Here is a 17,513-nt window from a genome sequence, read left to right as displayed (position 1 = left end):
CCTGTTTGGAGTTTACCATCATCCACAGCACACTGTGGGATGCAGTGTCTGTTAGTTACCACTACCTTGGGTACATGACAGTCAGCCCCAACCAGACTCTGCTTGTCTTTTAAGAAGTTTACAAACATTTGTCAAGTGCAACAAATCTTTCCAGGTACAAACTTGAGGTACTTGTGACTGTTAGTGCATCTGTCTCTAGCATGTGGCGTTGAACCAGGTAGTTATCCTCTGTTGCGCTCTTTCTTGTTAGCAGAAGCTTGTCATTGTACTCAATTGGAAACCATTTTGTTGCATTTTTTTTTCAAACACCCTATCAGTACAATAAAAGGATCCTATAGACCAGACATCTGACCTGCTGTACTTTACTTTTTTAATGTGATGATCAGACTTTCTCTTTTCTACAGAGCGTGAGCAAAGTCTGGATCAGGATTGGCTGTCATGTCTGCCGTAAAAGGCACTAAAGAGACTTCAGCAAGTATTGTCTCTCATCCCAAATATTTTCTAGTAATGTTTTACTCAACTTGTAATGCTTTTATAATTTCATCCTCTAGAGCACTAAAATATACAAATTATTTCTATTTGAAAGAAGCCATTTCTAAGCATTTTAAATTAACATGGAGAACTATGAAATTCACAAAATTAAGTAAAAATAGAAAAGAAGAAACATAGAGAAATCTAATTGATGCCATATACTGAGAGTTTACAATGTAATCTCAATACATTTCTATTAATATTTTTATTAAATTTCTAAGGTAACTTTATCCAAAAGTTTAAATATGCATTTTAAAGTGTGAAAGATGTGAATTAATATTATTACATATCAACAGCCTGTTGTTCACCTGTCTGTGCAGTCTTAATGCCCTATAATACATAATTATACAAATATACAGATAAGTTAAAACCTTGCCTTTTCATAAATGCAACCAAATAACAAAAGAATAAATTCACAGCAGAAAATCTGTACCTATAAGCTAAGAAAAATATATCTATTAATGTTATTTATTTCCTATGGCTATTTTGTGAAATAAATGGTATTTTAATGATAACCAACCAAAGATCTAAAATAATATCACAGTGCCACAAGACTGCTAGATCAATTAAGAACAAAGATAGAAAACAACCTTGGGCATTTAAACACACACACAACCACAGGCATACAAATCCCATTAAACCACAATATTAAAACAACAGCAGCAAACTGTTCCACTAAATCCTTGGAGGCAATTTAATGGAAAACCATTATAAATCTGTATAATATTCCCCACTCAAATTCAAACAAACGACAGAAGGAAACACAAATCGCTGTCAAACCATTTCCCTCATTAAAAGGGAATAGAATACAAAGATTCCTAATAGCATTAGGAGAATATATCTGTTAATTCAAAGCCCAGAAACTCTGCCAACCTTGATATGCTTATCACTAGCCTTGAGCTGGCTTTGATTTCATGAGCAGTATGTGCATCTGTTTATAGATTAAACCTGAGCAAACTCATTTATTGGTACATTGCTGAACTTCAATTTTCCTTTCCATCTTAAGCCATTATTAACTGCAGAGCTTCAAAACACCCTATCAGTATAATAAAAGGATCCTATAGACCAGACATCTTACCTGCTGTACTTCACTCCGGGATTTTAAATTTAGGGTGTTTTTCTTTCACTTTTTATCTGGTCACCTAAACTCTGTCATGCCTTCAGGTTCATGGAGGATATGCTATGTACGGAACCAATGGCAAATTTCAGGCAAATGGACAAGCCAAAATCCATTTCTAAGTCAGTACAATTGGAGTGAACTCTAATAGTACTCATTTATTCTAATTCTGCTGCTGAATGTGTAGACTTCCACAGCTCAGGTTGAGCAAAATTGAGCTAGGCTGTCTCAAGATGTTTGTCTTTCATGTGAGTAAACTTAGCTCATGAACTCTTTCTTTTAGAGAGGAAGATTTCCTTGGTAAGCACATTAAGTGCCTCTATTTTGTCAATTAAAAATAATTTTAAATCACCTGAATGACACCTAAAATGTATATTCTTACCAGAAAAGTCTTCTTTCACTTAAGGAACAGCCAGTCTTTGAAGTGTAGTTAAGAAACAGCATTTTATTTAAGGACAAAATTATGTTTTGCAGAGAATGTGTATTTTTAGCCAAATAAGAATCTATAGTAGAAAAAAGAATTCTGGCTTTTGAAGTAACGTAAGTCAATAAAAACTAATTCATCCACTGTCAAGCATGGCTGCATCTTACTTCATTTTATTTGTAATATCCCAATGTTTTATTAAAGTACATGTGATAAATGGCATGTTAATATTTTACAAGTTTCTCTCATTCTTTAATCTTAAATAAAAATGTTAGCATTTCAAAGATTTTCATAGCTATAGAAAGACAGAAAATACTTTACTTCACATTTTAAGATGCATTTAGACAGTAATAAAAGGCAAAAAGTCTTGGGATTAACTTTTCAATTCTAAGCAACTAAACTAACTACATTTTAGGCATGAAATATCTCCAGGTTAAAACTGTTTTAATGCCATCAACTATTGATAAATTACAGTTAAAGTAGCAGTAGTGATTAATGATTTGAAAAGAATCCTATAGATTTTGCTCCATTTTCTAGAAAATGCATTTATTTCATCTACATACAAGATGGTAAGTCTTTGACGGGTTGATCTCCCTAGAATAGTGTCAAACTGTACATCTTCCCCTTCCTTCTGACTATGTTTAACACCCTTACTCTGATGATACCATCACAGGATCAGAGCTGATGCCCAAAGCTCTATCGACCAGAATAGTTGGAGGGATATGGTGGTTTTTCACCCTAATCATCATTTCATCCTACACTGCCAATCTGGCTGCCTTCTTGACAGTAGAGAGAATGGAATCCCCCATAGATTCGGCAGATGATCTGGCAAAGCAAACCAAGATAGAATATGGGGCGGTCAGAGATGGATCAACAATGACCTTCTTCAAGGTAAGAAGCTGACAAAGTGTTTCCATGATTATCTGATATTTTGGGTAGAGGATGAAAGAGTCTTTCCAAAAAAAGGAAAAAGAAAAAAGATATTGGGCAATTTTTTAAATGAAATACAATTTGTAATTACATAATCCCATTTTAAGGAACCCCTGGAGCCTTAGTCAGCATAAAGTAATTTTTTTGGTTCCCAACTAGGTGTCATTTACGCCACCCCAATTTAGTGTACTCAGATCCATAGATCAATATCTTCAATATCCCCTCTTGCCTTTACACCAGAAAAAGAAATGCTATTTTCTGAATACAACCTAACCACTCATTAATCAATCACTCATTTGCAGAACCCACAAAATGAAGATTCCTTAATCCAAAATTCTGGCAACCAGAATGCTTGAATATCATTATTTTGTTCTTTCTGTCCTGTACTTGATGAGACAGAAGCAGATGATAAGAAAATGTGTTGATAATGGAATTTAGTTAGAGAATTAGGAACGAAAAAATCCCAGGAGACTCTGGTCTAATATTGAGTCTGCATTGATGAAGGACAGTGTTCCCAGCCATGCCTGAAGCTTTTCAAATTGTCTTCTGAGGCACCAAAAGAGAATTAAGTTGGATGAGTTTAGTTTTAATGTCAAGGGCATTTCATTGTTGAGGTCTTTTTAATTGCTTATCCATGGTAATGAAGCTGATTTCTGTCTCGCTTTTGTAGGAAACCTTAGTACTTTTATTATCAAATCTCAAATACTCTAATTCCCATGAAAAATAGATTTTAATAGATCCAATAGGTGTAGAGATCATGAAGTTCAACTCTTCACTTTACTTATGAAAAGAGCAAAACCTTCAGATGCTAAATTATCTGCTCCAAGTCACCTACCTAGTCTATAACAGAGAAGGGGATAAATCTTTAAAAAAAAAAATTAGTGGAGGTTAATGTCCATGTGAATAAAAGGAAAACAGTTGTAACCAAAATAATCTCTAAAAACACCCTTGTCACAGATTCATATTCAGATTACCAAAAACATAGTTGCCACCTCAGCATTGAGTAGACTATTTTGGGGATATTTTTAAAAATAATCTTTTCCTTTCTATTATTTCCACTGAGCTCAAAATGAACTCTGTTTTTCTTCTTTCATTCATATTTCCTTTTGAAACATTGTTTATAGATTTAGGAGGTATACGTGGCATTGTTTCTACATGGATATAGGACTTTTAGGGTTTCCATCACCAAAATAACATACATTGTACCAATTAAGTGATTTCTCATCTGTCAGCCCTGCACCCTCCCACCCTTCTGAATCTCCAGTGTCTATTATTCTATGAGTGGACTGTTTTGACTCGTGAAAAATACTAGCTTAGAAACAAAAACTAAGGTTAGAAAAGAAAAGTACACACTTCTTTGTATAACAGTATTGGTTCACAAAAATAGGAATTAACTATGCAATAAGATTTAACATTTAATAGCAATAATAAATAAAAAGTCATTGTTTTAAAAGTAAACTACATCTAGAGTTTTATCAAGACGCAAAGTAATAGAAAAAGTAGGACTGACTTTTCTTCCGTGTTAAAAAAAGATTTTTAAACATTTTTTATTTTAAGAAGTGTATCATTTATTTAATGTATGTGTAAAGCATAGTGATTGTTTCTTCTTTGGACAGTGATGTTCTAAGGACAAATGACATTAAATATATGGCTTTGCAAGCTGCTGAAACTATTTTCCTAAAATCAATATTGTGAAGAGATACAAGATACCCCAAGCTAGTGATTCATCACGGTCCTTGTCAGAAACCAGGAATGTCACTTGCAAGGCTCACAGGACAAAGGGGCACTGCCAAGGTAGAATTTGGTATATCTGAAAAACTACCTGAGATGGTTTACCTCATTCAGCAATATCAAAGACTTTTAAAGGACCAAGAAATGGGCTAGCAGAAGGCAGAGAAGATTCTACTTCCTTCTAGATGTATACTACAAATGTAAGGGAAAGAGGCTGTGCTATTCCTTGAAAAAGCAATAGACCTGACTTTGCTACTGTACACAGGGATCTATGCACAGGCTATATATCCCTTATCTGAAATGTTTCAGACCAGATGTGTTTAGAATTTGGGATATTTTCAGATATTGGAATGTTTGCACATACATAATGAGATGTCCTGGGGACAGGACTCATATCTAAACACAAAATTTATTTGTGCATCATATACACCTTGTGCACATAGCCTAAAGGTAAGTTTATACAGTATTTTAAATAATTTTTTACACAAAAAATATTTTGACTGCATCTGACTGCAACCCATCCCATGAGGTCAAGTGCGGAACTTTCCACATGGGAAAAGTGGAAAGTTAGTACTCAGAAAGTTTCAGATTTGAGATTTTTCAGAATAGAGATGCTCAACCGATACTTACAAAGTGTCTCTTAAGCTCTTTTTTTTTTTTTGAGTCTCGCTCTGTCACCCAGACTGGATGGAGTGCAGTGGCACGATCTTGGCTCACTGTAACCTCCATCTCCCGGGTTCAAGCGATTCTCCTGCCTCAGCCTCCCGAGTAGCTGAGATTACAGGTGCACACCACCATCCTCGACTAATTTTTTTATTTTAATAGAGAAAAGGTTTCACCATGTTGGCCAGGCTGGTCTTGAACTCCTGACCTCAAGTGATCCACTTGCCTCACCCTCCCAAAGTGCATGTAATTCCTATAATTTGGCTCTGCACCAGGCCCCTTAAGCTCACTGTGATCTTTTCTTTCTCATGCCCCTCTTTAAATATAAAAAGAGATGGTTCTCCTTTTTCCTGGCAGGACACTGAATGACTACATTAAGACATGCTTGGATAATGCACTTCCACAGAACAGGCATGTGCTATGCTCACAACTGTTGCTCCCTGAGCATTTTCTGAGAGGCCTCCTGCTTTCTCCCTGGTCCTGAAAACAAGGCATCGATAAAAGCCGTCTCTCAGGTCATCAGGCAAATGACGAAACAATAAGCACCTCAGAGAGGAAGAATGTGACAGTAGTGCAAACAGCACCAGTGAAAATAGCAGTATGCTCTGTGCACTAGCCCTGAGTCACACACTCCGTTTCTAAATGCTTTACCTATATTATCTCATTTTATCTTCACAAAGGACCAGTTGAGATAAATACCAATATTATCCCCATCAATAAGGAAAATGAGGCACAGAGAGGCTAGGTAACTTACCCCAAAGTTACAAAGCTAGCAATGAAAGAGCCAAGATTCAGCTAAATTCAGAGAGTTCTAGAAAGTCAGTTCTGTGATGGTAGAGACTTGGTCTTCTTTGTATGCCATTACATCACCAGAATCTAAGAGTGCCAGCCACATAGTAGGCATTCAGAAAACTATGTTTTCAATAAGTGAACAAGTAAACTCTGAGAAAGGTGGATTTCTATCAGAGAGAGGGAGGGAGATTGAATGAAGGAGCAAAGGAAGGAAGGAGAGAGGGAAAGAGGGAGGGAGAGAGAGGTGGATAGGGACCCACACAAGAAGAGACACTGTTGCCAAGTTCCTCTTTTTACAAGTTAGCTTGTGGCCAAGCAACCCAGTTTACCAAGAAGAAATTCATTTGCAAAAAGAGAACAAGGACTAAATCCGATTTAGTTTTCCCCTCGAGGATGGTAAGCTGTCAGAAAGCGTCAGAGGAATGTACACTCAGGTTCTTAAGCTGGATTATTCCACAAGGGAAAGAAATGTTTCTGCTTTATTCCTCTCAGGGTAGTTCCACCCTAAATCACTGAGTGACAGCAGATGCAGTGACAAGGACTCAGTCCTGACCTGGCTCCACATTAACATGCTTCACCTCTGCTATGCCATCAAGTCCTCCCTCCTCCAGCCCTTTCTCTCTCAATTAAAGACAGTAACCTCTCTTGGGCTGTAGAATGAATAAGGAAAGCTACATTTGCCTAATCTAACCTGGAACACCCTAATCAGTTGTTGGAGCACAAGCCATTCGCTAAGATGGGTCCTGTCTCCACTCAGTCACAAGGAAACTTCTAATAAGAAACATTTTCTCATCACACACAGTGTAATTTAAAATGTTTTTGCTCTCAGGAGAGCAATATTCCTCTGGCAGCACCCAAATGATAGACATTTGTCTTTTTACTTTCATGTTGATTTAAAATCATTTTATAGTCAAAGAATGGCCAGTTGCAGGGAGGAAAGGGATTCAGGCATTATCAAAATCCATGACCAGGCAAAATACTCTAATGCCTCACATTTGTTCTCTGGGCCACAAGCAAGGGATGTGCTTAGTGAAGTTTACCTTTGAAATGTGTGGCCAGAAGTTGCTCACTAAAATTTCATTCAAAATCCATTGACTTTTTCCCCTAGACTTGGCTAGTCTTACAGACAGTGTGATGCTCCAGATTTTGGATCTGAGGTGTTCAGTCCTCAGCATGAAAATAATAAAAATTTAGTTTTCAAAAATAGCTCAGGTGAGATTCCACTATCTACCACCTGAACTCATATAAGGCTGAAGGAATAAGCGGAAATTTTTTAAACAAGTGCTAAGTCAAGCTAAGACATGACTGAAACGGGAGGCAGCGACAGTTTTCCTTCACTGAGTCATTCATTGGTGGAACAACACTAATCTTCAAGGACTGTATTTACACAAGAGAATAGGATTAAATCATAAATTCCATTCCACATACTCTTATGAAACTTTAGATGAACATCCCGAGATTCTATCTGACTTTGTCCATTAAAAAAAAAAAAAAGAGGGCCGGGAGTGGGGGCTCACTCCTATAATCCCAGCACTTTGGGAGGCTGAGGTGGGCAGATCACAAGGTCAGGAGTTCAAGACCAACCTGGCCAATATGGTAAAACCCCATCTCCACTAAAAATACAAAAATTAGCTGGGCATGGTGCCACACACCTATAGTCCCAGCTACTCAGGAGGCTGAGGAGAATTGCTTGAACCTGGGAGGCAGAGGTTGCAGTGAGCCAAGATCATGCCATTGTACTAAAACAGAGCAAGACTCCATCTCAAAAAAAAAAAAAAAAAAAAGAGCAACTCTACATTTCATGGCCACACCCCCCAGCTAATGATGCTTATTAAGTGTTACATATTCACAAGGTCATCAGCACTCTGGGACTTATAGTTATAAGCACAATTTGGTTCAAAGGGCCTCAGGTACAACAAGACCAATTAGCTGGACAAGGTTAAAGCGAGGCAGAACATTTCATCAAGTGCCCAGGTACTGTGGGAGACGTTTTGAGAAATTCTTCTCTGAATATGAGGCAATCAGCATTAAGTTAATTAATGGGCAATGTTTATAGGTCAGTGTATTAATAATTCAGTACTTCAACAGACTCTATTTAGGAGATTTTTAAATAAAATCCCTCTCATTTCTATTGAGATAATACTAATTAGTAATCCAATATTAACTATATTGGTTTCTCTGTTCTCTGCTGATGAAATTGTTTGGGCCTTTCAACTGTTTCACAAGTGTGAAGAGTAAAGGCTTTCCTTCACTCCCAACTCCCTGGAACCACCAGCAGCATCTTAGAAGGTACAAAGATTATAGTCAGTTCATGGCCACGCTCTGTGGACACAACTTGGATTCAGCTTTCCTAGGGACTACATGACCTATTTCCATCTTTTATATCCAAGACAACTGACAACAATGACGTCCAATTCCAACTTTTTCTTTCAGAAATGGTAAACTAAGATTCTGGTTTCTCTCTCAGAAAGTTAGAAATGTACAAAGGCTCTGTTCTTTCTTCTTGTTGGAATTCTATTAATTGCCTTATGGGATAATAAGATAGTCCAAACTTTGGTCTCACAGTGAGAGTGTAGCAAGTCACATTTTTTTTCTCAGATGAAGAAAGGGTAGTCATAATAATATCTAGAAACCATAGGAGACCTGAAAGAATGGAATTCCCAGTGACCCTTGTGAACCATCATTGAAGGAGGATAATGGTTTTAGCCCATGGATCCGAGATTGAGAATACCAGCTAGTCTTCTCAAGACATATAACCAACATCATATGCTGGGATATAAAGTAAAACCTACAGAAAAGTGCTTTTGATGGCAGGATCTGGACCCAGACAGCCTGGGTTCTACTACTTATAAGTTATGTGGACCTTGGCGAGTTGTTTAAACTCTCTGTACCTTGATTTCCCAGTCTATAAATTGAGGGTGATATCTAACTCAAAATTATTCTGAGGATTTAATGACTTAATATAGGTAATATGTTTATACTACCACTTAGCATAGTGTAAGCAATAAAAACACTAGATATTATTTTAACTATCACTAATAATATCATCACCATAATTATTCAACCCTTACCTTTAGCTATTAGTCCTATTTTTTCAATCTCTCTAGATTTATAAATATTTTAGTTTGGTCTTTGTTCAGCTTCCTTATTGTCGGTCATCTCTGCACTGTCTGCCTTCTGCTAAAGGACAGAAAAGTCCAGAAGAAGTGCTAGTGCCCAAGATCTCAAAGACTTTTGAAGGCCTGGCCAGACAGCAACCCTTGGCCTTGGAGGCGCTTCTTGAGCACATGCATGGCATTTGCAGAAGAACCACTTCCCTGTTGGTAGGTAGGCAAAAGATGGTGAGGCCGCTCTTAGAATACAGACAAGGAAGAGAGGGAGGCAATTAAGTTTAATTCAGTTCAATTTATGTTTTTTCAGGGTCCTCAGTATGGCTGGTGGTGACATTGGCACTTAGGAGGGGAAAAGGTATAAAATCATGAGCAAGACGTGAAGATCTGAATAGCAATATAGAGACAGGGTGTACGCAGACCTGTTAAATACAGCACAACATGTGGTGTGGTTGCATTGTGCAGACAGGAAGTAGTGGCAGAATTTCTTGTGAGCTGAATTAGCTATGAAATATTCATGTAAGAGATACTTCTCAGCAGAAGCTTGCCTTGTAACAAATCACTATCCTCCCAGACTCAAACCAGAGGATTACACAGATTAAATCGTGACTCAGTCTAAAATGACTTGGATAAAATAGGTTTTAAAAAATCATAAAAGACTTGTCATTTCTGGCTTTCATGGTCTAGGGACTTTGGACCAGCAGTGGGAACAAGGGACTCTCTAACCTTTATCATCTCCTACCAGGGAGTGGTTAGGTGCTGTCATCAACCCAAAAGACCTTTCAAAGAAGTTACTGAGCACTGCACCAGTGGAACTAAAGCAATGAGCCATTGTGGGGAGACAGATTTCATACAGTTAGAACCATTTCAGGAAGCACAAGATGAAAGCTATTTCTCAAATACTCTGCATAGGAAGCCACTCTTCACATAAGAATTCCTAGCTTATGTTTGAAAAATCAAGCCAATTTTACTATCAGTGTCAGAAATGTTAGGTCTCTGAAGGTTAAAGGTGTATTTGTTTGGGAAGAAATCTATGAGGTCATTTAACCTTTTTCAAAGGCTGGCATATTGTCTGTAATAGACCAATCTTTAGACAGGAGAAAAACATGAAAAATATTTTAGCAAATGTGTTTAAATCCCGCTGAGAGAATTTTCTAAAGGGAATCCATAAATTTTTAAAATGTTGGAGAATCAGCAAATGTCATAACTTTTCGTCAAATCAAGATAAAGACATAATCAACTGCAAAGTTCACATTATACACATTTGAAAGACAGAGGCCCTAACTATACTATAAATATTTTCTTCTGATTATCTTCCTTCAAAGTGATTTTTGTAAATTAAATCATATTTTCAAACTAGCATGAGAATTTATTATTTCATAAAATAATATATTAATCATGTATAAAAGAAATTGTTGTTTTTAAGGAAACTATTCACCTCTGATATATCCATTTCACAAGTATGAAGTTCTACATAGCTAATTTCTGTGTCTTTGGTTAATTTTTAAGGATTGTCTTAAATCAGGACTTGCCTAAAGTAAAAGTAAATTGGGGATTTTAAAATATAACTGTGATATTTCATTTGTTTAAAATGCATATATTTACCACATTTATAAGATCACTTTTGATAAGATAAAAAAGATCAAATATCAATAACTTATTTCTAATGCATATTTAAGTGTTTAGAGTTATGGATAGATGTAAAAATATACATAAACACAGATCGATATATAAAATCTCAGCCATATTAGTCTGAAGTAGAATGGTATGATTATTGATTCTACTGAAAAATGAGATTATACATCCTAACTGTAAAAGTCTTATAATAACTGGGGAAAGAAATAATGTGGTAAATAATAGTTATCTCAATAAAAAGGAAACATTAGAGGGATATTTTATAAAATGGAGATTCCATCAGGCTTAAGACCACACTACAGCCCAGAAATTGCACGTACTTTACATTGTATGGTGGAAATCCTGCAACTAAAAACAGTGAAAATATATGAAAACCAAAATACTGTTAAAGAAACAATATAAACAATAGTCACATTGTTTTCCAGGTTCCAACTGTTGCACTTCCTAAAACACTGTCTAAATTTTTGTCTGAATGCATGTAAGCAATTAAAAGTCAGGCAAATCGATTCTGGACATCATATGATGAGTACAAGAGTTGCAACAGCCTTGGCTATAGTAGAAAGATCCCACAGCTACTTATTTCAATTATTTCTTTAGAAAATTTGTTAATTCTGTTGGGAAACATTAGTGAAGTCATGAGTTTAATGTTCTATATATTAAAACAGACAGTTCATTTCCTGTTGGTTAAAAACACAAACTCTGGAACCAGATTACTGGGATCAAATCCTGGTTTCCTCATTTCTTTATGTGCTGTTCTATTTCCTCATCTGTAAAAGAAAAATAATAATGGTACCTCTTTCATATGATTACTGTAAGGATTCAATTAATCGATAATGCAAAGTGCTTAAAATATTGCTTGGTACACAGTAAATAAACACTGCATGTGTTGGTTGTTATTACTGTTTTCGGTAAGTATTTTTAACTGCCTGTAGACCTTACAAATTATTTCCCAGTGAGTGTTTAACTTGAATGTATTATAGGGGAAAAGGACATAAATAATGCTCATCAAACATTGATGCAGTAACACTCCCTTATAACAGATTTCAGATGAAAAATACTGATTATTTGCCAACAATGTTTCATCAGCATGAGGACAGCCACATAATCAGGTTTAACAGATAAAATGAATTTATCTAAACAGATGCCTCTCAGAATTAGGAAGAAAAATTCCTGGATGATTTCCGATTTAGTAAATGAGGCTTTTGCAGTTTTAGCAACTTTTGCTAAGAAGCTCAGAAGACATTCTGAATATTCTGATTAACTTTTGACATATCTAGTGAAATAAGAGGCAACCACTCTTTCTGTTTTTGAAACATATATTATTTAGAGTGATTTAGCAGACTGGCTAAGATTATATATAATTTAGAAGTACAAAAACACCCAGGCTGTCATTCTAACACTTTGTCTGGTCTTTTAATATGTCTGATAATTTTTCATGAAGTATAATCCTATTTTTAAGAATTACTAAGATTTGAGACTTAACCATGAAAAAAAAAAATCTCTTGAAAGGGAATACTCCCAAAATTCTACTTTTTTATCTAACAAAAATTAAACATTACTGAGGATGGCATGACAGTGGACAGAACTCAGCAGTAAAGAAGAAAGAGCCCACAATTCTGTGCTGTCTCCTTCACTAACCCTCTGTGACCTTCTGTGTGTTATTTGCTGTCCCTGCCCTCGGGATGCGCATATGTGACAGGAAGGGGTTGGTTTAGAGAGTAGAACATGGTGGTTGAAGAATATCCTTACGTGAAACTCGTATAAGTATGACATCCTCCTTGCAGCTGCCCAGTGCCCTTGCACTGTGCTCAGCTGGGCACAGTGGCTCTCGCCTGTAATCCTAGCACTTTGGGAGGCTGAGCCAGGTGAATCACCTGAGGTAGGAGTTCGAGATCAGCCTGGCCGACATGGTGAAAACCCATCTCTACTGAAAATACAAACAATTAGCCGGGCGTGGTGGCAGGTGCCTGTAATCCCAGCTACTCAGGAGGCTGAATCAGGAGAATCATTTGAACCCGGGAGGCAGAGGTTGTAGTGAGCCAAGACTATACCATTGCACTCCAGCCAGGCAACAAGAGCAAAACAACGTATCAAAAAAAAAGAAAAGACAAGGAAAAAGAAAACTCACTATCCCTTAAGGTGCTTGAGCTGTCTACAGATACTTCTACCTATTAAAAGAGTTATTCCTTAGCCACATTTTGGATCTTCCTGCAAATTCTAAGTTCCATAGCATCTCAAGTAGCCTAGAATTCTAACTGTGAAATACAATAGAGCCTCACGACAGCAAACTTTCTAAATGATGAAAGAGAGCTCTAAATAACAGCAAAAGGCTGCTCTTCCTGCTCCCATTATGTTTACCATGACTGTGCTGGAGTGAGAATAGCAAGGGGTCACAGGAAGGAATTTATAATGGTTCCTGTACCTTCAACTTACCAAGTCCCCTACCAAGTAACAGTTTTCTGTCAGAGAGAAGATTCTGCCCTCCCTGCTCAAAGGCATCCATGCCAACTAGATTTCCCCTGTAGCTCTCTGGGAGGGGTCAGGCCTAGAACAACCTTCTGCTCCAAGAATGAAGATGTGGCTGTTGTTGGATTTAAATACATGATCTCTCTTCCGCAGAGCAGTGCTAATCACAGTGTAGTGTGAAGAGCATGCTGGCTTAGGAAACATTTTGTTACTAAGCTGTGACAGGAAAAGAATACTGAAAAGTTAAGTGTTTAGAAATGTTGCAGCTATTTAGTGCAACTGATGTTGACTAAACTCATGACCTGAGATCAGACCCCTTGCATGCTGTTGAATACTCACAGGGCAAGTCATGTGTGGTATGACCTACATATTCATCCCGTGCAGAAGGACCACACCTAGGTCTGCCATGGATTGAAAATAATAAAGTTCTTCACTTCAGATAACAGGTTTAGAGTTGAATCATGTCATTCTTTCCCATACCCTTCAATTCTCCCGATGAATTAAAGAACTTCCCACACTTTCTCCATTTACCATGGATGAATTGAACGTTGGCTTTGTTTTTGACTTCCATAAACTTCAAATTCAGTTTTCTAACAATTTACAACACTCATTTTAATAAAATCTAAATACAATGAAAAAAATAAAGGTTATTTATGAAATTTTTCTATGTGAAGGCTGATTCCTATTTTGTATTAATATAAAACTAACTAGCAACCCACCCCAAGGAATAATATGAGTCCCTGAATAATAACCCTGAATAATACATTCGAAAATAATAGTATTTTTTAATGTAGATCAAATAAGATTAAAATCATTCTCAAAAGAATTTTGGCAATATAGATATCCAGCTGAACCAAATCAGCATGGTACAGTGGAAAGAATATTGAATTAGATATTGGGAGTCCTGGAGTCCAGAATTAGCTCTGATATTAACTTGCTTTGTGACTTTTTGAAGTCTCCAAGCTCTCTGAACCAAAACTTCCTCCTCTGTGAAAGAAGCAGTTTGTATGAGCTGATCTCTAACGTCTCTGACAACTTTAAAATTTTATACTTCAAAGAAAATTATTTTCCCTTAAGGTAGTTTCCTGATGGAAGAATAATTTTCCCAGCTGTGCATTTACTGCCAAAAGATAGCCTGACCTTTCTGCACTTGTATGAGTAGCTCTTTTATTAGAAGTTTAGCATTATCAGACTTTGCAAGGCTGAAATCACACAACGCATGAAGCAGTAACCCTGACCCCCAAAATACGCCTTTGTCATGGGCACATGAGCTATAATTTGCAGATATCTCTGGGGCTGTGGCATAACTCACAGGGACCCAATATGACAGAATGGGTCCCATAAAATTCCAAATATCTATAAGGTACTGTTTATTGAATTGTTATTTGTCTCACAAGACCTTTCTCAGGGGGGTTTTCAGATGCCTAACAATCTGAAATAAAGCCATCTGTCCTCCCCTAACTCATAAACCCTATGGTATTAACCGAGGTCCTAAACAGAGGTTGGAATTGAGTGGCCCCCAAGAACACTTGAGCATGAATAACCATAATAGAGTTGACTCCACGGGTATTCCATTTCTTGCTTACGGCCCAAAAACATGTTTTAAGTTTTCCTGCACTCCTGAGATGATGCATCCTGTTCCTGCCAAGGGATCTATGTAATGTACGTGAGCACTGCATATAATTGTGATAACTGGGGTTAGCTTAGAAATACCAATAACATCTTTCATCTCTGAAATAAATGGAGGAGAATACTGATGCAAATGAAGACAAATTCAGAAAAAAAATGGAACTGTATGGAAATTACAGGGTAAAATGCAAAATGTCTAATCATAGATCACTATTCAAAAGAATGGAAAATTCATATTTAAGCAATATGAAAATGTAGGCAGTATACTTTAGCAAAGAAAGAAGATAATGAGGCAGTGGTACATATGTATATGTGCATATATTACATAACATATATAATTTATTACTGAATCTATCAAAAAGCTGAAGAACATGAGAAAAGACATATTAATAGAACACTTTGAAATAATATATTCAGTCCTCATTATCTAAAATATGATTGCAATTAAAATTATATATCTAAAAAGGCATATAAATACAGTATGAAGATTTTTCTTATCTAAATTTTACCTTGAAAAGAGCATTTACATTCTAGGTTTTCTAGAAAAGAAAAGAGTGAATGACCGTTTTCTCACAAATAAAGCAGAGGAAGTCAGTGATTTACCCCAGGGCTAGGAATGCTGGATCAGGGATTGAAACTTACATACCTGGAAACAGCAAAACAGCACCTGCTGGAGTTGAGTGACTGAAAGGAAAATGGATTCAATAAACAGAGTCCTGGAGTGAGCTAGTCACCCCTTAGCCCAGTGGGACATGATGGCTTGTTCTTAAGTGGCCACAGTTCATTAGGCAGGTGCTATTATCGATACCAACGTTTTCTTCCCTAACTGAAAGCAACAAAAGGACCTTGCACCAATGTCTTGCATCAATCGGTCAAGGCCTCCATGCAATAGCTGCCTCAGTGCCTCCAAATGCTGTCCAATAGTGAGTAAACTGGGCTCTTCTCAGCTACAAAACAAGCCTTGTGATCATCAACCTTGACTCCCCCACCTGCAGAGAAAGTGTCCTCCCCATCATTATCTGAACCATTGAGACTTTGAATACCTTTTGGTCATATTTTTCCAGCCCTCTTCTGCTGGTGAGTGTGCTTTCTTTCCCTGCAGAAATCAAAAATCTCTACCTATGAGAAGATGTGGGCTTTCATGAGCAGCAGGCAGCAGACCGCCCTGGTAAGAAACAGTGACGAGGGGATCCAGAGAGTGCTCACCACAGACTACGCGCTGCTGATGGAGTCCACCAGCATAGAGTATGTGACACAGAGAAACTGCAACCTCACTCAGATCGGGGGCCTCATTGACTCCAAAGGTTACGGAGTGGGAACGCCTATTGGTAAGAGGGGCTGACGTGAACCAAGACTGAGACGGAGAATGTCAGTTACCAGTGTGGAAGGAAATGGGCTCAGAGTTCTTTATTCCAAATTCTGAGAAGGCCTACAATGCCTTTAGGGAACAGTGGAAATATTCATATTGATCTGAGACATAGTCTGAATTACAGATTCCCTGATATTTAACTTAATATACTTCAACCAATGTTTCTTCCAAGTTTTACCAATGTACGTTTGAGTATATAGATTTTATTATTTCACCCCCAAATATCTTAAACAGAATATATTTCTAATTAATCCTCTTCACATTGTTTCCTTCAATACCCATATATGCCTATGTAATGTATCTGCCTTAAATTAGAAGAAAGTTGAGTCTGCATATGGATAGCAAAAGTTAGAGGACTAGGGTTCCATAGCGACAGATGAAAAAGCAGGGCTATATCAGTCAAAAGCAAAAGGATAAAGATTAAATTATAAGTATAATCTGCTGAGGTAATGCAATCAATGACAACTATGTAAAACCTCCAAATTCCTTAGTTCCATGTCACTGCTCTCCTAGGAATATTACTGCCTAGGTATACGGACCCATATAGCAATGAATTCTTACATGTCTATAAGAGACATGAATAGAATTCAATGGGTAATTAGTGATTTCCTCTCCATAGAAAACTCCCTGTCTACTGTTTCCCTCTCTATAGAAAACTGTATCGTATAAGGTTCTGGTATAGTGGGAACCTGCTTTTCTCAAGTGAGTCATTGGTAATTTGTTAAGCATTCCAAAGGAGAGGAATCAGGGACTGTCTAGACTACTGGGCTGGTCCAGAAGTCACAGCTAACAGTCAAGCCAGATCATTAAGGACCCGAGGTAGATTTGATTTGCTTGTTTGTATTAGTATCTTTGTCGTTCGAAAGGAATGATCCAATTTGACTCTCCACATCAGGCAGGGATCACAAACTGAAATGTTTACAGAGGCCAAGCAGATATCATAAGTGAGCAAAGCATGCTTGTGCCAGGAGGTAGTAAGGAACGGTAGCAACTATGGAAAATTACAGATCACATGACTTACCTAAAGGAGACAGCTGTGGTAGCAACTATGGAAAATTACAGACCGCATGACTTACCTAAAGGAGACAGCTGCCTTTCGGATCAGATAGTTGTAGA

The 17,513-nt window shown here is 37.2% G+C and overlaps 1 protein-coding gene across 7 annotated transcripts in view; it reads left to right on the top strand.

Annotated features, from left to right (window-relative positions):
• GRIK1 (glutamate ionotropic receptor kainate type subunit 1) overlaps positions 1 to 17,513 on the top strand; it is a 391,291-nt gene that overhangs the window by 348,574 nt on the left and 25,204 nt on the right. For all 7 annotated transcript variants that reach the window (XM_012446637.3, XM_012446602.3, XM_012446619.3 and 4 more), the window contains 2 exons: positions 2,746 to 2,963; positions 16,131 to 16,356. In XM_012446637.3, coding sequence (XP_012302060.1) covers positions 2,746 to 2,963; positions 16,131 to 16,356 — 444 coding nt within the window. The remainder of the gene's footprint in view (positions 1 to 2,745; positions 2,964 to 16,130; positions 16,357 to 17,513) is intronic.

Source organism: Aotus nancymaae, unplaced genomic scaffold (assembly GCF_030222135.1).
Source record: "Aotus nancymaae isolate 86718 unplaced genomic scaffold, 86718_ANA_hifiasm-v0.15.2.pri h1tg000022l_1, whole genome shotgun sequence".
Lineage (NCBI taxonomy): Eukaryota > Metazoa > Chordata > Mammalia > Primates > Aotidae > Aotus > Aotus nancymaae.
The sequence above is the reverse complement of the archived record's forward strand: the minus strand, read 5'-3'. Positions and strand labels throughout refer to the sequence as shown.